The sequence below is a fragment of the Mauremys reevesii genome, linkage group 10, assembly GCF_016161935.1.
Source record: "Mauremys reevesii isolate NIE-2019 linkage group 10, ASM1616193v1, whole genome shotgun sequence".
In the NCBI taxonomy this organism is placed as follows: Eukaryota; Metazoa; Chordata; order Testudines; family Geoemydidae; genus Mauremys; species Mauremys reevesii.
The window spans coordinates 65,613,729-65,637,279 of NC_052632.1; the positions used below are offsets into that span (position 1 = coordinate 65,613,729).

General features: G+C 43.6%; 1 protein-coding gene and 1 long non-coding RNA gene across 25 annotated transcripts in view; one reads left to right on the forward strand and one right to left on the reverse strand.

Moving 5' to 3' along the window:
* Positions 1-23,551, reverse strand: part of SNX29 (sorting nexin 29) — a 484,058-nt gene that overhangs the window by 237,945 nt on the left and 222,562 nt on the right. For all 24 annotated transcript variants that reach the window (XR_005585770.1, XR_005585771.1, XR_005585769.1 and 21 more), the window contains exon 16: positions 20,897-21,013. Coding sequence is in view for 15 of the 24 variants with exons in the window: in XM_039492890.1 (XP_039348824.1) it covers positions 20,897-21,013 (117 nt within the window). In the remaining 9 variants the exon portion in view is untranslated. The remainder of the gene's footprint in view (positions 1-20,896; positions 21,014-23,551) is intronic.
* Positions 918-22,548, forward strand: LOC120373878. The gene is made up of 3 exons (XR_005585782.1): positions 918-975; positions 5,920-6,068; positions 22,201-22,548. It is a non-coding gene; the product is annotated as an uncharacterized LOC120373878 (long non-coding RNA).

A 23,551-nucleotide genomic window follows, 5' to 3' on the forward strand; every position in this document is an offset into this window, starting at 1 on the left:
TGTGATAAAGCACCAGAATGTAAGATGAATGATGAAAAACAATGAAAATTCTCAATTTAAAAAACATTCTGTAATAAGTTTAATGAAAAATTATTTCTAGCAGATCTTTCATTTTTCTCAATGAAAAATAATCTTTTACGCAACTGAATTTTAAAATAAAAATAGCATCTCTCATATGACACTAACTGTAAGAATTTGCAAGAGACAAATAAGCCAACCATTCAATACTATTAAATAAAAAAACAGGATTTGTCCCAAAGCTAAGATGACCTTATGGTTAAGCAGCAGGTCCAGCTGCTAATTATCACAAATATAAGCTGCTTCAAGAGTAGGATAGGGATTCAATCCCAGCTTTATTTTATTTATATATAAAAATGCAAACCAACTTTCCCTCTAGCAGATGATCCTGCTCCTGCTCCTTTTCTGTACAGAAAAGAATGATACCCATGGCAGGAGCTGGTTTGCATCTACTACAAACACTGTGCATCAGCAACCAGAGAATTTACTGAACTAATGTTATAATATTGACCAAAACCATAAAGTCCTAGCCCACTGTTGAGATGAGTTCCTGTCTGCATCCTGTAAAACTTGCCCATACCGGTATTGCCCTGGCCTCTTCTTTTGTCATTCAGTGTTGAACGCATTCTAAAACAATATGCATTTCCTCACCTTTTGGGGGCGAAGCCAGACTTTAAGGCACCTGCTCCCCTACTTGGTGTAAACTTTGCTTGTGCCAATCAGAAACGAACACAAACAGGTTTGGGGCCCCGTCCCCTATTACACTTCTATGATGTCATAGTTGGTACTTTAGGCCTGCCTGCCATGTGCAGGCAGGGAGAGGAGAAAGAAAAATGAATCCTGTGTATCCTGTGTACACCCGTAACCGAGCCTGATCACCTTGAAGCCTCTCTCTCAGCTCACGTGTTTCAAACAGAGCTTCTACGTTTGCCGGTCGTTATGCGTTGGTTTGTATTTGTAAGTATCAGTTATTACTAAATGCTGCATCTTTGTTTATAAATATTGTTAGTAGATATTTTAGTCATTGTGTGTTTTAAGTTTCATTAACTCTATTGGCTAATCATACGCTCCTCCCTTACCCCTTGTAATTATCCCCAATAAAACTTTAAATTGATTAATTTTAGTGTGTGTGTGTGTCTGCAGTTTGCATCGTGACCCATACTCTCCTTGCATCCCTTACCAATATAGTCTGTTGCCACGTGCAGCCTGGTAAATAACAGGCCTGCATTTTCTTTCGCCCCTGCAAGTCTGTGGCAATCTACACCCACCAGATTTCAAAGAGGAACATAAACTGTGTCTATCTTCAGACTTCATAAACAGCCATTGATTAAGAAGATAGGGACAAAAAAAATTTGGAAATAGGCAAAATTATCAAAAACCAAAATGGAGTCTTCTCTTTGACCTGCAAAATGTTTAAATAGGTGTCTCTGCTTGAGATAAATCTTCAAAGCATAACAGCTTCTGAGACATTTTTCCTTTAGATGTAAAATAGGATAAAATAATCAACACTGTCAGTCTGTAGGTATGGTCCATTTATCCTTAACTGAGCATGCACACTATATTTTTATGATTACAAGTGCTATGATGACATCTAGCTGAGGTGTTTAATGCCCATTTTGCTTCAGTCATCACTAAAAAGGCTAATGGTGGCCACATACTCAACACAATATTAACAACTAGGAAGAAAGAACAGGTTAAAGAGTATTTAGATAAGTTAGATGTATTCAAGCCAGCAGGGCCTGATGAAATTCATGCTAAGGTATTTAGCAACTGAAGCAATCTCAGAACCATTAGCAATTACCTTTGAGAACTCAAGGAGGGCAGGTGAAGTTCCAGAGGACTGGGAGAAGGGCAAACATAGTACTGTACCTATCTTTAAAAAAGGGAACAAAGGGGATCCAGGGAATTACAGATTCATCAGCCTAACTTTGATACCTGAAAAGCTACTGAAACAAATTATTAAACAATTTGTAAGCACCTAGAGAATAACAGGGTTATAAGGAATAGCCATCATGGATTAGTTAAAAAAGAAATCATGCCAAACTAACCTAATTTCCTACTTTGACCAGGTTACTGTCCCAGTGGATGGGGGGAAGCTGTACACGTGATATATCTTGATTTTAGTAACGCTTTCGATAAGACTCCCACATGACAATTTCATAATACAATCTAGATGAAGTTACTATCAGGTGGGTGCCAACTGGCAGAAAGATCATACACCAAGAGTAGTTATCAACAGTTTGCTCTCAAACTGAGAGGGTATATCTAGTGAGACCCTGCAGGGGTCAGTCCCGGGCCCGGTACTATTCAATATTTTCATTAATGACTTGGAAAATGGAGAGAAGAGTATGCTTATAAAATCTGCAGATGACACCAAGCTGAGAGGGGTTGCAATCATTTTGGAGGGCAAGATTAGAATACAAAACAATCTTGACAAATTAGAGAACTGATCTGAAATCAACAAGATAAAATTCAATAAAGTGAAAAGTACTACAATTAGGAAGGAAAAATCAAATGAACATCTTCAAAATGGGGGGAAAGTGGCTAGGCGGTAGTACTATTAAAAATGAATCTAAGGGCTATACTGGATCACAAATTGAATATGAGGCAACAATGTGAGACAGTTCCAAAAAATGCTATCATTCTGGGGCATAGTACCGGGAATGTCCTATGTAAGACACAGGTGGTAATGGTCCCACTCTGCTTACAACTGGTGAGGTCTCAGCTGGAGTACTTGTCCAGTTTTGGGTGTCACACTAAGAAATATGAGGACAAATTGAAGAGAGTCCAGAGTTGAGCAACCAAAATGACAAAAGGTTTAGAAAACATGACCTATGAGGAAAGGTTAAAAAAACAACAACTGAATGTTTAGTCTTGAGAAACTAAGACTGAGGGGGATTTAGTCTCGAGAAACGAAGACTGAGGGGGAACCTAATAACAGTCTTCAAATACGTTAAAGGCTGTTATAAAGAAGATGGGGATCGACTGTTCTTCATTTCCACTGAAGGTAGGGCAAGAAGTAATGGGCTTAATCTACAGCAAGGGAGATTTAGGTTAGATATTAGGAAAAACTTTCTAACTATAAGGGTAGTTTAGCTCTGGAATAGGATTCCAAATGAGGTTGTGGAATCCCCATCACTGGAGGTTCTTAAGAACATGTTGGACAAACACCTGTCAAGGATGGTAGGGTTACTTGGTCCTGCTTCAGAGCAGGGTGCTGTACTTGATGACCTCTTGAGGTCCCTTCCAGCCCTCCTTTTCTATGATTCTACCTACTACAGTTGATGAGGTTCAGTTTTCACTGTTAAACTGCAAACAAGGAGTAAAAAATACGTATCAGAGCAGTATTCTTTCACAGAGTTCTTCACCATGACTTGATTTTATCACTTACTCACAAAATGAATATATAAATAAATGATGCACCTTATTGTGACTTATTCATTTACATTTTGGGTATACTGCAAATGATGTCAATTTGAGGGGGTAGTGTCATGAGTTGTCAGTGTGATAGCATATATAATAGTCTTCTAAATGTCATCTTCATTAACTAAAAAAAGTGTCATATCTACTCTCAAACAGATTTGCTTATCTTACAGTTTACTGGAGTGCAGACTGACTTAGTATATTCATAATATTGATATCCCGCCCAGAACTATTTTCTTCCTCTCTCTAAATGAAAAGCTGATCCTAATCTTCCTCAGTTGCATTCTGATGATCGTTCTGCTACAAACATAAGGCTCCGCTTATGACTCCTTACTTGGTCCACCACTCCTCACTCTCATTGCAGTAAGAACAAATTTCCAAATAGGCTGGCAATTATATACAAGTATTAGACATTGGGAAAAGAATCAGAATATTCACTGTATGAAATGAAATCTACTGATCCAAAGAACGATACATGAAAAAATGCATATTATTCATCATGAACCTGATTTTCTGTTGCCCTTCATCTTTGGTTTGTCTAGACCAAGCTTTTAGTCCTGTTTTAACTCAAGTTAACTAACAACAGTAAAAGCTATAAACTAACAGCAAACAAATATTTGCTCCAGGACACCATGATCTCTGAAACAAATTACCATGTCTACACTAGCATTTACAATCGTGCTAATTAACTTGACACAACTGACCATTCAATTAACTTGAATTACTACAAAACCGCAAACTCAAGTCTAGACAAATCCATTGTGCAGTTATTTACAAAGCATAATGTGACTGTAAATTCCACCAAATCAGAACAGTAGAGTTTGAAGGCTATACCAGGGAAAGTAACTTTGCAAGGAGCAGGGCAGCAGACAATCAGGTCCCCCTTCATGAATAAAGTGCAGGATACCTGGTATTTAATGAATGAATACTTTGCCCAATTTAACTTCTATAATAAATGGGCTGCTGGACACAGTGTGTACAGGAAATGGTTTCTCTAGATTAAAGTTTCATGCAAAACATAAACACTGCTCACTGAGGGCCAGAATCTATTACTCATACTCACACTGAGTATTATCCTGTTCTGGGAATGACACAATGTTCTACATGATTTAGAGTGGCAGAATCTGGTGCTAAATTAATATAGAGCATATGTTGGGAGATTTTTCCCTCACCCGAACAACACAGTAGATCATCATCATTAGATTTGTACTAGCACTGGATCAATTAATCTTGATTTCATTTTCAAAGAGGTTTATTTGCCTTGATATAATCACTTGAATCATTCAGTTTTGTGAAAAGTGACCGACTTTAAAATATTGTGTACTTTGAAACTTACAGTTGTGTCATGCAATGTCATGTGACAACCCAGTGACCTATATACTACATACAAAGTCAGTAACAACATTTGCTACAAGTTTACACAAAATCACGTGGAAAAAAATTGAGTAACATTAGCTGGAAGCTGTTGCATGGTGTCCTAGCAGAATGGAAGCAGCCTTCCATTCCTGGGGTGGCTGCACTTCACTGGCTGCATATCAGCTCTGATGCAAATAGTTTATGAGTACTGTTTATATAGCCATTTCATTCTACGCTTTCAAAGGCAACATTCAGTTTATATTTAGGATGTATTTTTAAAAAAATAAAAATTAAGAACAGCATAAATTGCCCAACAGAGTCTGAATATTAAATGTAGTATGCTGATGACAGAAAAAAAAATCAGAAAATATTAAAAATAAAACACTTTCAAAACTTCTATGCAAACAAGCTTTTTGTGTTTCTACTAAAAAGGGGGGGGGGCAATTTTCCTCACAATTGGAAATCTTATGATTTGCTTTGGATCTCCAGGAAGAAAAACAGTCTATTCCAATTTTAAAAATAGGTAATATTTTCAATATTTACATGTGTGGCTGGAGAAAAAGCTTTTTAATATCTAGTTGTTCCAAACAGCATTTAAGATAAACAGGATATTTTCAATATGTCACATTTAAAATATTTTTTTTGTAAAACCATGAATTTTTTAGACGCCACACTGATGTGCAACTTATTCAGAGTCCCACCAAAGCTAGATATTTTTTTTTAAAACACGTGATGTCAGAATAACTGGGTGACTGGAAAAATACATTTTTAAATTCATTCTTTAAGCTAGAGATGGTATGTATTATTGACGTTTTAAAGACGCTTCACAGTTGAAATCATTTATATTTATTTCATAAAATGCCACAGTGGAAATCTAGGGGAACACTTACACTCTATACTAACATTTATAACCTGCCAGAAAGACAAAGTAGGTGTTTCTTATTTAACATTTATATTGCAGTAGCATCTAGAGGCCAACCAAAATAGGACCCCATTATGGCAGGTGCTATACAAACATACAGTAAATGACACTCCCTTCTCCTATTTGGGGCTTTGTAAAACGCAAAACATTTTTCCTGTTTTTCTAGTTTGGATTTTTAAATGTATCTTTTATCATTTTAGTGACAGGAAGGTGCTGGACTGACAGCCTTGGAGGCAAAATTCTCTGGACAGATACACACTAGAAACATCTACACAAACCTTCTCACCACAGTGCTTTCTGTCTGTACAAACCTTCCATCAATCCAGACCTGAAGTAATCATCTCTAGTGGTAAGGGATCTTCTCTGCCTATTTATTCAATATCCCCTTTGCTGAGATCTCTATCAATCATGGCAGTTAGGGACAAATGTGAGAGTGAATTTTATGTAAATACCTGCCCACTAACAACATTAGCAAATTAACAACTTTGTGTCAGTTCCAAACTGGGTAGTAGTCAAGCTGAAGAGCTAGAGATGAAAGGCTCCATATACCACCTCTTGAGACACATACATTTGCTATCAGACTTGCAAGGGGACAGACAGGCCAATCAAATCCCCCGCCCCCCTCCCCCAGTTTGCTGAGTCAGAGGTTTACAGTTTGGAAGTCCAAAAGGATGTAGATATCCTGGACTGTGGTAATAAGGCGGAGGAGGGAGAAATAAATAAAAGCATGGGTACAGACCATACTTTGGTGACTGCATGAATGTGATCAGGAATTTGTGGCAACTCTGCCATTTGGGTGGAAATCAGTTGATTGCACATGTCAATCACCTACAATTTCCCAGGCTTGTCCTGATCACAGATGCATAACTAGTATTACAATCACAGGCAGATGGAAAAGTTCTGCTAAACAACAGCTGGTGTATATAGAGAATGAAAGGAGAAGATTTACCTTCAAAACCCTGGAAGTAATTGCAAGGCCCAGACAGTTGGCATATAAAGAGTGGAAAGGGGAGCGTGACCATTTTCGCGGGTGAGAACATCTTGGGGGATGGGTGTGAATGAGCAGCAGGACAGGGAAGAGAGAATTAAGAATGGAGTCCTCCCTATGGATGTAGGCCACAAGCCCAGAAAGGGATTGCTTCAGAGACCCAATAAGCAAGATAACAATTAGGTTTTCTAAGGATAACCTGCTCTATATGCTTTCACATATTTTACAAATAGCCTGTTGCTTTTTTTGCACAGTATATTATCAGTGTGTCCTTCTCAATGTGCCAGAAGCAATACTTCCAACAAGTACATACGGTTCCTTTCATCATTTGAGAACAGCCCCCCTGACTGTGCATGGTAAACTAGCTGAGTCACTGAGATCCAGTAAGAGCTCTTTATGAGAAGAAACTTGGCAAATGAGTTTGCCTTATTTAAACTACCAAAATTGCTGAAGAAGTTTTGGTCATTAAGAAGCCATATACACACAAATGAATAACAATCTCATTTCATTAGTACTGAGAATGCAATGTGAGTTGCTTCCCTTATGAGTAAAACTATTTTTAAATGTGCTAGCTTGTCTTCCATGCTACATTATTCCAACTAATCTGAATCTCTCTCAGTCTCTTAAAATTTGCCTGTCAATTTTTATTATTATTCAAAACAGATGCTTGTCTAACGGAACAGTTTTAGTAAACTAATCAACTTAAACCCTGATAAGAGATGGAATTCACTTCAGCAATTTAAATTAATGGATGCAAGCCATAATCCACAATAAAATCCTCTGAGCAGACACTGAGTGACCTTTCATTCTGTCCACCACTGCAACGAAAATACCTGCGTTGACTTTGCAAAACGCCTTAGTCCTGTCAGTGTACAAAGCGAGCGTCCGCCTAATGTCCAGGGCATGCAATCTGTGCTCCTTTTTTGATTTATGAGATTTTGGAAAGAAGATTGGTAAGTATACGTCTTTGCTGGTATGAAGCTGTGAAACTACCCTGGGCAAGAACACTGGGTGCAGCTGCAGTTGGCCTTTGTACTTGTAGAAAGCCATATAGGGTGGTTCTGAGGTAAGCGCCCTGATCTCAGAGACCCTACGGGCAGACATTATTGAGACCAGGAAAGAAACTTTCCAGGAGAGGAGGAGAAGGGAGCAGTAAGCCAGAGGCTGGAAAGGAGGACCCAAGAGCCGTGACAGCACAAGGTTCAGGTCCCAAGGAGGAACAGCACCCCTCATGTGTGAGTAGAGGTGCTGCAGACCTTTCAAAAACCGGACCAACATGTTGTGAGTGAAGACTGATCTGACTTAAAGTGGAGGTTGGAAGGCTGAAATAATGGCAAAGTGGATTTTGATTGATGACAAGGCCAAACGTTGGAGCTTGAGATGCAGAAGACAGTCCAGGATCGCCTGCAGCGAGGCCTGCTAAGCTTGAATACCCCTGGTCCGAGGTCCAGCACATGAACCTCTTCCACTTGGCCAGGTAGGTCACTCTGGTGGAGGGCTTTCTGCTACCCAACAAGACCTGTTGGACATGGGCCGAGCATTCCCGTTCTTCCGCATTTAGCCAGGCAGAAGCCATGCTGTAAAGTGCAGCACCGACAGATTCGGATGCAGAAGACTGCCATGTTTCTGGGACAGCAGGTCCAGCCAAGGAGACAGCTGAAGTGGGGCAGCTACTGAAAGGTCCATCAGTGCTGCCGAGGCCACGCAGGGGCTATCAGCATCACCTTTGCCTTGTCCTGTTTGATCTTCATAAGGACCTTGTGGATTAGTGGCACCGATGGGAAGGCATACATCAGAGCCCCTGACCACAGAAGCAGAAAGGCGTTTAACAGGGAGCCCCTGTCCAATCCCTGGAACGAGCAGAATATCTGGCATTTCCTGTTCTGATGAGACACGAACAAGTCCACGTGCGGAGTCCCCCACCTCTAGGGGATCACACTGACCACCACCAGATGGAGCGACCACTCGTGGCAAGACGAGAAGGTCCTGCTGAGGTGATCTGCCAAAGTGTTCCTGGCCCTGGGCAGATGTGTGGCTACCAGATGGGAAGGTGTGCTGCACACAGAAGTCCCAAAGGTGGAGAGCTTCTTGGCAAAGGGCCGGTAACCTGGAAGCACCCTGCCTTTTGATGTAACACATTGCAGTGTACTGAGTGTCAGAACCTGCACCACCTTGCCCTTGAGGTGGGGCAGAAAACCTGCCAGGCCAGGCAAACTGCTTTGAGCTCCCTGATGTTTACATGGACAGATCATCCCATGATCAGCGGCCTTGCGTGCTGAGCTCACTTAGGTGGACTCCCCTGCCCAGGTCCGAGGCATCGGAAACCAGGATATGCGATGGGAATTGGGCCATGAAGGGAACTCCCTCCAACTCCGATTCGGGGCTCAACCACGAATCCAGGGACAATCGGATGTGAACCAGCACCGTGACTACCCAATCTAGATAGTGTCTGTTGGAGATGTAGACCAACGCCAACCATGCTTGCAGTGGCCAGAGACGGAGCCGGGTGTGCCAGACCACATAGCCTAACAACCGCAGGCAGGTGTGGGCAGTGGTGAGCAGTTAGTTTTTCATATGGGAGATCAGGTCCTGGAAACACGCCTCCGGAGGGAAGGCTCTGCCTCATGTGGAGTTGAGAACCGACTCAATGAACTCTATTTGTTGCACTGGCCTTAAAGTCGATTTCTTTTCGTTTATCAACAGGCAGGTTGTGGCAGGTGGAATGAATCAGATCGAGGCTCCCCTGCACCTGTTCTTGATGAGCCAATCATCGAGATACGGGTAGACCCTCGGGGCAGACGAGAGACCAAAGGGCAGTGCCGTGAACTGGAAATGGCACCTGCCCACCATAAAAACAGGAATTGTCTGTGATCTTGGAAGATGGAGATATGGAAATAAGCATCCTTCAAATCAAGGGCAGCGTACCGGTCTCCCGGATCCAGGAAGGGGATGATGGAAGCCAGGGAAACTATGGGGAACGTCAACTTTCTGAGAGACTTATTGAGGATCGCAGCTCCAGAATGGGTCTTCGGCTGCCTTTTGCTTTCAGGATTAGGAAATAACGGGAGTAAAACCCTTTTCCTCTCATGTCCTAAGGGACCTCCTCCACAGTCTCCAGCTGTATGAGATTCTTGACCTCTTGAACGAGGAGTTGCTCGTGAGAAGGTTCCATGAAGAGAGACAGGGAAGGGGGGTGGAGGGGACAACCAAGAATTACAGGGTGTAGCCCCGAGTTAAAACTCTAGCATCCACCAGTTCGAGGTGACCCGTGACTAGGCCAAATGGTGGGGATGAAGACAGTTGAGGAGAGAACGAGACGGATCCCAGAAGTTGAGTGGAGCCTTGCTCTTGAGCACACCCTCAAAATGAGCACTTCTGGCCCCAGTTGTGCAGGGGAGCAGGAAGACGAAGGGCGGCGACAACTAAAACTCATGTCTCTATCCCTTCTCCTTGTGGGCCCCTACTGAAGCTGCCAAGGCCGTGGCAGCAGCCAGAACTACTTCCTCGTCAACTGAGATGTATGCAAAGTCAGTGAGCGAAGGGTAGCCTGAGTGTCCTTCAGTCCATGCAGACTCGCGTCAGTCTGCTCAGTAAAGAGACCGTTCTCATCAAAGGGAAGATCCTGGACTGAGGCCTACATTACCTGGGATAGGCCAGGAACTGCACCTCATGACCATCGTTGACACAACCACCCTAGTTGCCAAATCAGCCGCGTCCCCGAGTGGCAGCCTTCCCAGCAAAGACTGCTTGCTAGCTCTCCCCTGCCTAAAGATTAGAGCTCATAGACTGCTCATTAGCTCAGACCTGCCTAAGGATTAGAGCTCATAGACTACTCACTAGTTCAGCCCTGCCTAAGGGCTAGAGCGGACAGGCTACTCATTAGCCCAGCCCTGCCTGAGGGCCTAGGTCCTATTGACTGTTTGGAGTTCCACCCTATTACAAAGGTGGGACAAGAATGCCTACTCTGCTAATTCCCTTTACACTAGGCCGTGATCCCGGTGATATAGTGAGGCGGTGTGGCCTCCCTCCGCCCCAGAGGGGGAGGCACGACTGAAACACCATTATAGGAGTCAATAGGAAGAATCAAATGTTAGCTCAACAGACTACATAACCCCACCAATAAATCCCGACAATATTTAAAAAACACCCTTTCTCACTACCCTCTTCAGCCAGCACAAACCTCAGATCAGCCTTTTCTTCCAAACATGAAAGTCCAAAGGAAAGCAATAACTGAGGGAAAACATAAAAGCAGCAGGAACTGCCACCCACCCATGGCTCTCAGGAGCAACATAGGCAAGCGTCTCAAAACAGCATTGGCAGCAGCTCAAAAACAGAAAACAACAATGTACAGCATCCTCAAAGCTCTTGCAGACATCCCACCTCAGCAGCACTTATGCTGACAAAATGATCCTCCCCAATAACTTTCTCTAAAATTGTTTTGAAGGAAACAAATCCCACTCAGTTGTTTATTCATCAATACAATGTGCAGATCTGAAAGGTAGGAGCTACACAATTCATGATACTTGGAGTCTAACTGAGATGTTTAGAATGCTCAGATGCCTAGAAAGTCTAAAGGTCTGCCTGTCTGTCCTCCAGTGTGTAAGCAATCCAGCATACACAGGTTTCACAGGCTGTTTTCTGCAACACTAATGTAAATTTGTTCTCTCCACAGATTATCTTGTGTTAGAATGGGTTGCCTAGACTTCAGTTCAAAATATTTTCTATATCATTTAATTACAAAAACAAAAAAAGAGGAAGTTACTTATCTGTAACTGAAGGTTCTTCGAGATGTGTGATCCCCATCTATATTCCACTGAAGGTTATACATTCGTAGCATGCTCCCAGAGTCGGAGAATTTAAAAGCAGTGTCCGCCGAATATAGACAGGAATCACACAGCTCAAAGAACCTCTCATTACAGGTAAGTAACCTCCTCTTCTTCTTTGAGTGATGGTCCCTATTATATTCCACTGAGGATGATTAACAAGCAGTACCTAAGTCGGAAGAGGGTGCGAGGATGAGGACAGAATGGTTGTGTGGAAAACTGCAGTGCCAAAGGAGTCGTCGGTTACCAAGTCCTGCACTAAGGCACCATGCATTGCAAAGGTGTTCACAGAACTTCACATGGCCGCCCTACATATGTCCTGGAGTGGCACATCCTGGAGGGAGGCAGTCGTAGAAGCTGTTGTGGAGTGAGCCCATACCCCGGTATGGGGAGGCAGACCTGATAATTGGTAGCACAGTTTGATGCAACCCAAAATCCATTTGAGATTCTTTGGGTGGAGATGGCCTGTCCCCTGAGTCTTTCTGCTACTGCAACAAACAGTCTGGAGGACTTCCTGATAGGTTTCATTCTCCATAGGTATAGGGCTAAAGCTCATTGGCAGTCTAAGGAATAGAGTCAGCATTCCTTTGTACATGTGTGGCTTTGGGAAGAAAACAGATAAGTGAATGAATTGACTGATGTGAAACTGAGAGATTATCTTTGATAAGAACTTGGGATGCAGGTGCAGGGAGACTAGCTTTGTGGAAAATTGTGAAAGGTGGGTTTGTCAGCATAGCTCTAAGTTCGCCAATCCTTCTTGTGGAAGCAATAGCAATACAGAAGGTGACTTTCATGGAAGGGAGGGAAATAGAGCATGATGGCAACAGTTCAAAGGTTGGTTTCATTAGTATGGCTAGAACTAGGTTCAGGTCTCATTGAGGTCTGAGGGGTTGGACAGGTGAGATGGTTCTGAGGAGGCCCAAAACCTAGCAGTTAGCGAATATGTAAAGAAAGAGTGATCTTCCACAGGAGGGTAGAATGCGCTGTCACCAGGTGGACTTGCAGAGAGTTGAAGGTGAGACATTCAGGGACAGAATGCAGTCCAAGAGGAAGAGGATCCCTGCTGATTCTGGTGGAATTCTCTTTTGTTGGGCCCAGGAGGCAAAGTGTTTCCAGTTCGCCTGGTAACAGTGCCTAAGGGATTCCTTCCTGCTGCTGGAGAGGATGGCATGGCTGAAGAACAGGTCCTTTATAACACAGATGCCCATCCAAATACCACGCTCTGAGGTGGAGTGCCTGTGGACTGGGATGTCTGATCTCGCTGTTGCACTGTGTCAGCAGATTGGGGAAGGTGGGGACAGGAATTGGTGGACGGGTTGACATGTGAAGGAGATTGGGAAACCAGAACTGTCTGGGCCAGCAAGGGGCAATCAGAATGACCGTCGTTGTGTCTTGTTGGATCTTGTGGAATACCCAAATGTAGGAGCAGTAAAGGAGAGAAGGCATAGTTGATTTGGTCTGATCAGGAGAGTAGGCGCACATTGCCCTGAGACTGGTGGCTGAGACCTTCCCTGGAGCAGTAGGGGATACATTTGTTGTTTATATGTGAGGTGAAGAGATCTCTCATTGGAATCCCCCATCAGGTGAAAATGTCATGTACTATCGAATTGTGAAGTTCCCACTTGTGGTCAATCACAAAATGTCTGCTGAGTGAAGCTGTGAGCACATTCTGTGTCCCAGGAATACAGGCTACGGACAAGAGTATCTGGTCTCACAAAGCTGGGTGACTGGGCAACAAAACGGCAGATGAAATTCAATGTTGATAAAGTATCAGGAGGTAGCCGTGTCAGTCTGTATCCGCAAAAACAAGCAGTCCGGTGGCACCTTAAAGACTAACAGATTTATTTGGGCATAAGCTGAGTGAGGTTTTTTACCCACGAAAGCTAATGTTGATAAGCACAAAGTAATGCACATTGTAATGCACATTAGAAAACATAATCCCAACTATACATATAGAAGGATGGTGTCTAAATTAGCTGTTAGCACTCAAGAAAGAGATCTTGGTGTCATTGTGGATAATTCTCTGAAAACATCCACTCAATGTGCAGTAATAGTCAAAATGTTGGGAATCAATAAGAAAGGGATAGATAATAAGATAAAAAATATGATATTGCCTCTATATAAATCCATGGTATGCCCATATCTTGAATACTGTGTGCAGATGTGGTCACCCTATCTCAAAATATATGTATTGGAATTGGAAAAGGTTCAGAAAAGAACAAAACTAGACTAGATAACCTTTGGTCTAACCCAGTATGGCTGTTCTTATGTTCTTATGGTAAGTGATGCACCAATTCCAGAGAGCAGCAAAGAGTCCTGTGGCACCTTATAGACTAACAGACGTATTGGAGCATGAGCTTTCGTGAGTGAATACCCACTTCGTTGGATGACATGCATCCGATGAAGTGGGTATTCACCCACGAAAGCTCATGCGCCAATAGTCTGTTAGTCTATAAGGTGCCACAGGACTCTTTGCTGCTTTTACAGATCCAGACTAACATGGCTACCCCTCTGATACTTCACAATTCCAGAGACTGACTGCTTCTGCACATAAAGCAGTAGATCTCATGCTCCTGTTTGTTGATGTAGAAAATAGTGGTGGTGTTTTCTGTCATGATGAGAACAAGATGGGAATGGATGAATGGAAGAAAGGATCAGCATACTTTCCTTACAGTTCAGAGTTCCAGGATATTGATGTGCATCCTGGGTTCTCGAGACCACATTCCCTGTGTCAAGTGATCGTCCATGTGTGCTTCCCAGCCTACCAGGGATGCGTAGGTGATGATCATCTTGTCTGGAAAGGAGGGAACCCCTATGCAAACATGACATGGATCTGCCCACCACTCAAGGGATGACAGTACCATGGCAGGGACTGTCCATAAGGTCCATGGGGTGATATTTTGGTGAGTAAACTGTCTGGAGTCACGTCTGGAGGCAGTGAAGGTGGAGTCGAGCAAAAGCAGTCACATATGTACATGAAGGCAAAAGGCCAAGAAGGCAAGTCCTGGTTGGTACATAAGGATTGTTGACAACGAGAGTTACGATTTCTCTCATTACCTGTTCCTTGGTAAGCAGGTCCATGCTGTGACTCAACTGATGGTGGCCGCTATCAAATCCAGGGATTGCGTGGGGTCTAGGATCGATTTCTCAACATCGAATAACATGGAGGTTGAAACTTGGGCTTCAAGCCTGGACCGTGCACCTAGGAGCCAGATGTCGAGATATGGAAACCCCAGGACCCCAAGACGTCTGATATAAGCTACTACAATAGAGAAGTCTTTGGTGAAGACTCTGGAAGCAGTAGCTATTCCAAAGGGGAGTACCCTGTACTGGAAATGGTGGGTGCTGACTATGAATCGCAGGAAGCATCTGTGGGCCAGATGGATATTGATGTGAAAATAGGTGTCCTACATATCGAGAGCAATAAATCACATATTTTTGTATGGATGGGATAATTGCTGCCAAACTTGAGTTTGTGGATGAAGCGATTGAGATGATGGTGGTCAAAGACTAGTCTCCACCCACCTTTCTTCTTAGGTATGAGGAAGTAAGTCGAATAGAACCCCATTCCTTGATAATTCTGGGGGAACATGGTCTACCAGTGTAGCAGGGAATTCAGTTCTGGGGTGAGAATGCTGTCATGAGAGTGGTCCCTGAGAAGGGATATGGAGGGTTTTTTTAGAGGAGGTAGCATGATAAATTAGATCATATAGCATGGTGGATGATGTTCAGCACTCATTTCTCCGTTGTTATTGCACTCCAAGCTTGGGAAAAGAGTGTTACATGATCCCAAAAGGGGGCAGGGTGCTTGTGAGGTGGTTAGCAATATGATTGGCTGCCCTTGAGGCTCTTAGTCAGAGACTGAAGCTGTGAGGTGGAAACCTGTGAAGAGCGTCCTGGGAGGCAGGATCTTTGGGTTTTCTGTCACTTCCTTGGTGGCTTCTAAGTAAGGCTACATTTTAGTCACAGGTATTTTTAGAAAAAGTCATGGACAAGCTCCCTGGAAGTGGCTGGCATGTCCCTGCAGTTCCTCAGGGGAGAGAAGGCCAGGGGGGCTTTACGCGCTGTCCTGCCATGACTGCCAGCTCCACAGGTCCCATTGGCTGGGAACCACAGCCAATGGGAGCCATGGGTGCAATGTCTGTAGGCAGGGGCAGCAGCACACAGAGCCCGCTGGCCCCTCCACCTAGGAGCTGCAGGGACATGCCGGCTACTTCCAGGGAGCTCTTCCCCACACCCCAATCCTCTGGCACCAGCCCTGAGCCACCTCCCACAGCCAAACTTTTGCTGCTGCAGCCACCACTGCAGAAGTCATAGAGGTCAGGGAAAGTCATGGAATCCGTGACTTCCACGACCTCCACGACAGACACGCAGCCTTATTCATAAGGTCTCTGAGGGTAGAATTGGGGGAATCTATAGTGTTGGGTGGGTGGTGGGCGGTAGAATTTATACTTTGGGGTAGCAGAGTAGATGCCCAGCAAGTGAAGGGTGGCTCTGGACTCCTTGATGGTATGTAGCAATTCATCAGTCTTTTGATTAAATAGATGGGATTCATCGAAGGAGAGCTCTTTGATAGTGTTCTGCACCTCACTAGGGAAGCCAGAGTAGTAGGACCAAGATTCCCTACGCATAATTATGGCTGAAGCCATGGTCCTGGAGGATCTGCATCCACTGCCAATTGGAGCGCTGTTCTTGCTACCAGCTTCTCTTCCTCAGTGAGCACTGCAAAATGAGTCTGATCCTGAAGTGGAAGGCTATCAGCAAATTTCTCAAATTTGCTGTAATTCAAGAAGTCATATTTGTTTACTAACACCTAATTGTTCATAACCCTAAATTGGAGGCTGGCTGAGGAAAAGACCTTACACCCCAAAAGATCCAAATGCACGTCTTCCTTGTCAGATGGTGTAGAGCGAGGGTGCTGTTGTCTGGCTCATTCCTTGCTTAAACAACCAGGAAGTTTGGAGAGAGGAACTGAGATGAGAAACTCAGACCCCTTAGCCAGAACGTAATAGTGTCTTTCTGCCCCTTTGGGGGTAGGTGTGCATGCCATACTATCCTGGCAGGCTCGAGGATGACATCATTAATAGGCAATGCAACCCTAGTTGGTGCCAAGGAATGGAGGATATCCAGGAGCTTCTGCTTGGTGTCTTGGATTTCCTCTAGGGGAATGTGGCATTCCCCCATGACTCTGCGCAGCAGTTCTTGGAAATACCTGAAGTCATCCAGAGCTGAAGAGGACAATAGTCACTGTCTCTTCTAGAGAAGAAGAGGGAAATCTCACTGGTTCCGGCGGCGCTCTTGGAGCCAGGCTAAGGGTTCCTCCTCCACCCAACTGATCCAAGCACCTACTAGAAGGGGCCCTCAATGAGGAGGCAGGTGAAGGTTCCCAGTACATTAGTCTTAGGGGTATACTTCCTTACCTTCCAACTAGACCCTGGCATAGGTGTGGTTCCCCTGGAGCCAGATTCAGACTCAGTAGCAGGAGGAATGCTCCTCATTGTTTCAGGCTGATGTATTGGGCATAAGGTCCCCCATCTGGGGGGCATAGTCCCGTACCCACATGTGGGTATGGGGAAGGGGAGGATAGAGAAACAAACCCCCAATCTATCTATACTAATTACTAAAAACTATCATAAAACTACAATAAAACCGGTAAAACTACTATAAAAGTCAAATTCTAAAAGCTATTAACAACTGTGTATTTAAAGGTGTGTCAGAAACAAGGGCACTGAAAGTTCCGACCCGGACCATGTGGTGGTGAGGAGGAACAGGAGACATGGTCAGTCCACCCCACCCTTTATCGTCTCAGATGAAAGCACGACACGAGCCAGGGCACATACGTGGACCAGTGGACACTATTTTCAAATTCTCAGACTCCAGGGACATGATGCACATGTGTAACCCTTAGTGGAATACAATAGCGACCATTACTCAAAGAAGAACCCTGCAGATTTTAACAACACAACAATACATAAGAGTAGAATTTGGTCCAGCTATTATTATCCTCATGTTGTTTGCATAATACATAGTACATGAAGAACACTACATATAGAGCTTAATGTTTACCACACCAAGATCTGAGCAAGCAACCAGCCTGAAAGAATGAAATTTTGTAAAGGAGAAGAAAGGCACAGTTTTCTCTTCCTCCATGGAAAACAGCCTCCCATGCAGATGATGCAAAAAGACCCTGAAAGCCCTATTTCAAAAGGACATATCTGCTACTGGGAAGAGACCTGGAAAAGTAGTGTAATGTGCTGAATGGGGCAAAAGCAGAGAGAGATGAGTCAATATGGGAGTGGGAGAAAGAAAGGAGGGTTAGATAGTCAGGAGGAAGAAACCAGTAACAGAGCATTTTAGAGTCTGGGAGTGGAAATACAGCCTTATAATGCAGAGTGGAGATAGACTATGTAGCAAGAGGATTCAGAGAATTGGGAGCTGTGGAACCATAGCTGGAGAGGGAGGTAGAATTCAGAGACTGTGTAGGGTGACGTGGCAAGTACAGCCCAGTAGTTGCTGCTAATGACTGCACCACAACTAAGGTGGGGCAGAGTTTGTTTGGAGCTTACCCAGGAAGGACAGCTCTGCTTTATGGGGGAGGCAGGAAGAAGGTCAGAAACTGCTGTAAAAAAGGTGCTCGTTGGTCAGCTTTGCAGCAATGACTCACCCTCCCCGCCCTGCCCCTCCACCCCCGAATCTGAGGTCCGAAGGGCATAAAGGTATGAAACCTGGGTGGGGCAAGTCTCTTTGTTCCATGCAGCGAGGAAGCCAGCACCCACCCTCCCCTAGTGGAGCCGAATGGCAGGCTGGGTTAGGACCTGCTGTGGGCATTATGCTAGTTACTCCTTTTAAAGGGGGTCTGGGAAGGAATTTTTCCTGCACCATTTGAATTGGCTTTGGTGGAGTGAGGTTTTTTCGCCTTCCGCACAGCAGGTGTGAGGGAGGACCTTTTCTGGTGAGAAGAAAAGGTGGTAGGCCATATGTCGCAACTTATTTTGTAAGGTTGGGTGGATGTCCAGTACTCCATAGGGAAGGCAGCCAGTTACAAGATAAATGGCCTGGTAAAGGACTTAAAAGGAAGTACTGGATAAAGGAACAGAATGGGGTGGGGGTTGGGGACTCCTCTGATTGGTACGGCAGGGAGCCAAGCTCCCTTTCCCCCATTCTCATAGCCCACCTTAACCCTCTTACGAGGGTGGTGGATGGTAAGGTCCAAGCCATGGGTCGGCTGGGGGAACTGGATGGAAACAAAGGGGGGCTGGTGAAAGCCCCGGAGAACTGATTTGAATAAACATGGATTTCCCTGCACTGTAGTCCCAGACATCTATATAATAAAGTTGCGGCCTGATTAAAATTCATAACAAGTGTCTCCTGTCCTTCTTCCAGTATACCCAGACAATGTGAAGGTGAAGCTATGGAACTTCCCACAAATTGTGTTTGTCTCATTTCTGTTTTCCTTTTTATCCTGCTCTTTTTTGTTTGAGAAACTCAACACATTGTCTCTAATGCCTTAGCATCTTTTATTTCAATTGCCTAGTATGATGATGATGGGCGATCACTTGTTACAGAGTATGATCATTCTCCATGGGAGTTATGGGTTCTCAGGTGGCTAATAAGGCCAATCCTTGAACCACAAGTTCTATTACAGTGAGGGCAGATGTTTTCAGGCTCAGCAGGAGGCTGTTGACATGACTGGAAGTCAGTGTCTCCTTCCTCCTGCGCCTCTTGTCCTCTTCAGCTTGTCAGTGAGCAAGTTCAAAATGCAGGGGATCATCACATAAGACTTCACTCAATTTTAAGCGATCCTGGGCAAGTGTCTCCCAAGTGTCAATGTTAATATTACACTTTCTTAGGTTGTCCTTCAGCAAGTCCTTATAATGCTTCCATTGTCCACCCACGTTATGGTACCCTTCTTTCAGCTGAGAGAACAGGACTTGTTTTGGGAGGTGATGGTCTGGCATCCAGACAACGTGACAAGTCCAGTGGAATTGCTGACAGATGATTATTGCCTCGATACTGGTGGTCTTTGCCTCTTCCAGAACACTAATATTGGTGCACCTGTCATCCCATTTGATCTTCAGAATCTTAGGAAGGCAGCATTGATGGTGCCTCTCAAGGACTTTCAAGTGGTGTCTATAGGTTGTCCAAATTTTGGACCCATACAACAGTGTTGGGAGAATAACAGCTTGATAAACAAGAATCTTGGTGTCTGTACAATGTCATGATCTTCAAAAACCCTGTGCCGTAAATGAGAAAAAGCTACACTGGCACAGTTCAGGCAATGTTGAATTTCTGCATCAATATCTGCCTTGGATGAAAGATGACTTCCAAGGTAGAGGAAATGATCGACATTCTCCAGTGCCACTCCATTAATTTTGATAGATGGGGCATGTAATACCTCATTTGGAGAGGGCTGATAGAGCCCTTTAGTCTTCTTGATATTAAGAGTGAAACCAAGACATGCATACACATCGGCAAACACATTCAAGATAGTTTGAAGATCTTTCTCAGACTGGGCAAAGATTGCGTTGTCAACAGCATACTGAAGTTCCACAATAGATATTGTGGAAATCTTACTCTTGGCTTTCAGCCTGCTAAGCCTCAACAGCTTTCCATCCATTCTGTAAATGATTTCAATGCCAGCTGTAAACTTCCCAGCAATTAGGTAAAGAATGACGGCAATAAAAACCGCAAACATGGTTGGAGCGATGATACAGCTCTGTTTGACTCCTGTTTGTACTTTGAAAAGGTTCACTCTAGGAGCCAGTGCTGCTCAGAACAGTCGCTTTCATGTAATCATGAAGCAATTTTAGGACACTGATGTATTTATCAGGACATCCATGCCTAGTATATAACATAATTATTTATATTTATCACTCCGTGCCCAAAAGTCCTTAGCTTATCTTTGAGCAACTGAATTGCCCTAGGAACATTACAAAGTATTTTCAGAATACATTGACTATAGACGTCTGAATATTTACAGGTAATACATGTAACCCACTACTTGAAAAACTGCCAATTATATTTACTCTAAATATACTGTGCCAACTTTTCACTATAAAAAATTCAGCTTAGTAATAAGGATAAAGGACAATTTATGAGTTCTTGGTTCAAATGCCAATTTAATTTTACTATTCTTTTTCAATTTCTGGTAACGAATACTGCTAAAAACAAGATAAACAACAAAGAAAGAGACAAGAGGTCATGAGTTATTGACAAATTAATTATTAATCAGATTATTCTTTATAAAACAATAGGCATTTTATTTTAAGTGACCTTTACAATGGGAAACACTTCTAAAACTATTACGCTGTGGTATATTTTGAAAATTAGAGAATAAGCAAGCTGTAAATACACAAACACACTTACTGGCCCTCTCAAATCAATGAGTTCCTGCCTCATTTGGGATACAAGAGCTTCTTTAGCCATCAAAGCACGGTGTAGTCGCTCATTGAATTCTATAAGCTCCCCGTGCATTTCTGCCACCTGAAAGATATACAACCAAAATGTTAGATAGAAGAGAACAAATCTCCCGAGATGAAGGCATTTCTCTCTATATTGAAAAGATCAACAATATAGTTTCATATCCATGTATACAGTTCCTGTAAAATCAACAATATGTATTTCCTAATTAATGCATAGTATTGTTAATGCAGTAGTTTGGACAGTAACATTAATGACAGACAGACAAATGCTGTTACAACACATAAAAATGTCGGCCTGACTCATACCAACCAGGTTACCTTGCAATTGTAATGCAGATACTGGCATCTACTTTGATCACACAACATTTCAGTTCAAACTTTATATTCTCTATCCAGGGGCAGCTCCAGGCCCCAGCATGCCAAGCGCGTGCTTGGGGCGGCATGCCGCGGGGGAAGCTCTGCCGGTCGCTGGGAGGGCAACAGGCGGCTCCGGTGGACCTCCCGCAGGCGTGCCTGCGAGAGGTCCACCAAAGCCACGGGACCAGCGGACCCTCCCCAGGCACGTCTGCAGGAAGTCCACCGGAGCCGCCTGCCGCCCTCCCAGCAACCGGCAGAGCGCCCCCCACGGCATGCCGCCCTGCTTGGGGCGGCAAAATGTCTAGAGCCGCCCCTGCCTGTATCTGAGAAAGGTGAGTGACAAGGGACCAATAGTGTAGTAATTCAAACAATACTGTTGTCGGTTTAATTGTTTGGATGAATGAAAAGCGCTCATAAAAGTAATGGATTAACAGAAGTAATTTAAATTAGAAACAGTGCACACAAGCAATTCATATACAGCTCTGCTCCAGAGCTGTGTCCTGCAATGCTCCTACTATCCCGCTCAAGCAGAAAATACCAAACTGTCCCAAGTTGTATGATATTTTGTGATAACAAATCGGCTGAAAGGAAAGGGTATTTGCACAGTCTCAGAAACCAAGTGACAAAATAACCCAACCTTTTGTTGCTGCATAAAAAACAAAAGATGAAAACATAGTAAAACTCAAACTTATGGTGAAAGATAATATTGACCTGCAAAATTTTACTTACAGAAAGATATATTTACATAAAAATATCATTTGTTTAAATATTGATTTTAAAACAAAACTTTCTAATGGTCTAAATAAAACATGACTAGATTCTATTTTGTAGTAATGTGTAGAACAGTTCTGGATTTTGTTAGCAGCCATTTACATGACTTACTTTTCTCAGAATACATCTGTATTCTCCTCTTCAAAGGAGCAGGGAACCAGGCCCAGTGGAAGTTAGGATGCCTGAGTAGCTGCTCTAACTTACACGATTGGCAAATTGCCCTTTAAGTCTGTACCACACCACCTATCCATCTTATGGGAGAGTGGAGAAGAAGGTGCAGCAGATGCTGGCACAGGAACCACTTCCACCAGCCTTATGCCATCGAAGATTTCTCCTGCACAAGGTAATTCTCAGCTGGTCATCTCCAACCAGAATCCAGAATTAGGACAGAGAAGACTGGAGAATTCAGCCCATGGTCTTAACATGACCCAGAAGAAATGAATTTAGATGCACTGCTGTAAAACAGTACATAATCTTTTAAAGACTTTCTGAGCCCATTTTGCTTTCTGAACTGTAATTTTTTGTGACTTTATCTAAAATACTGTCAATTAACTCAAAGCATTTCAGAACACTTTATAGAGATTTTGTTGATTTCTTTGTTTCTTGTGTTATAAGAGAAATACCTAAAAAAGAAAAACATTTTACTGAGATTAAACTTTTACCCCCCTCTCCATTCTAATTTTCTTCCAAATTGAACTTTTCATCTACAGGCCACTAATTCTAGTACGGGGTAGGCAACCTATGGCACGTGTGCCGAAGGCAGCTCGCGAGCTGATCATTAGTGGCACTCACAGTGCCCAGGTCCTGGCCACCGGTCCGGGGAGGGCTCTGCATTTTAATTTACTTTTAAATGAAGCTTCTTAAACATTTTATAAACCTTGTTTACTTTACATACAACAATAGTTTAGTTATATATTATAGACTTATAGAAAGAGAGCTTCTAAAAAGGTTAAAATGTATTACTGGCACACGAAACCTTAACTTGGGGTAGGTCTACACTTACCTGCCGGGTCGACGGGCGGCGTTCGACTTCTCGGAGTTCGAACTATCGCGTCTAATCTAGACGCGATAGTTCGAACTCCGGACGCGCTCCCGTCGACTCCAGAACTCCACCGGAGCGAGTGGCGGTGGCGGAGTCGACGGGGGAGCCGCGGACTTCATTCCCGCAGCGTCTGGACGGGTGAGTAGCCCGAACTAAGGTACTTCGACTTCAGCTACGCTATTCACGTAGCTGAAGTTGCGTACCTTAGTTCGACCCCTCCCCTTAGTGTAGACCAGGCCTTAGAGTGAATAAATGAAGACTTGGCACCCCACTTCTGAAAGGTTGCCGACCCCTGTTCTCGTACATCCTCTGTTTGGTATCCTATGTAAAACATGCCCACTGCAACCTTTATGCACATGGATCTTTATCCAGCTAGCTGGAAGAAAAGAGGTGTTGCCTTTTTAGGGGCTCCCTTACAGCACATGGGAA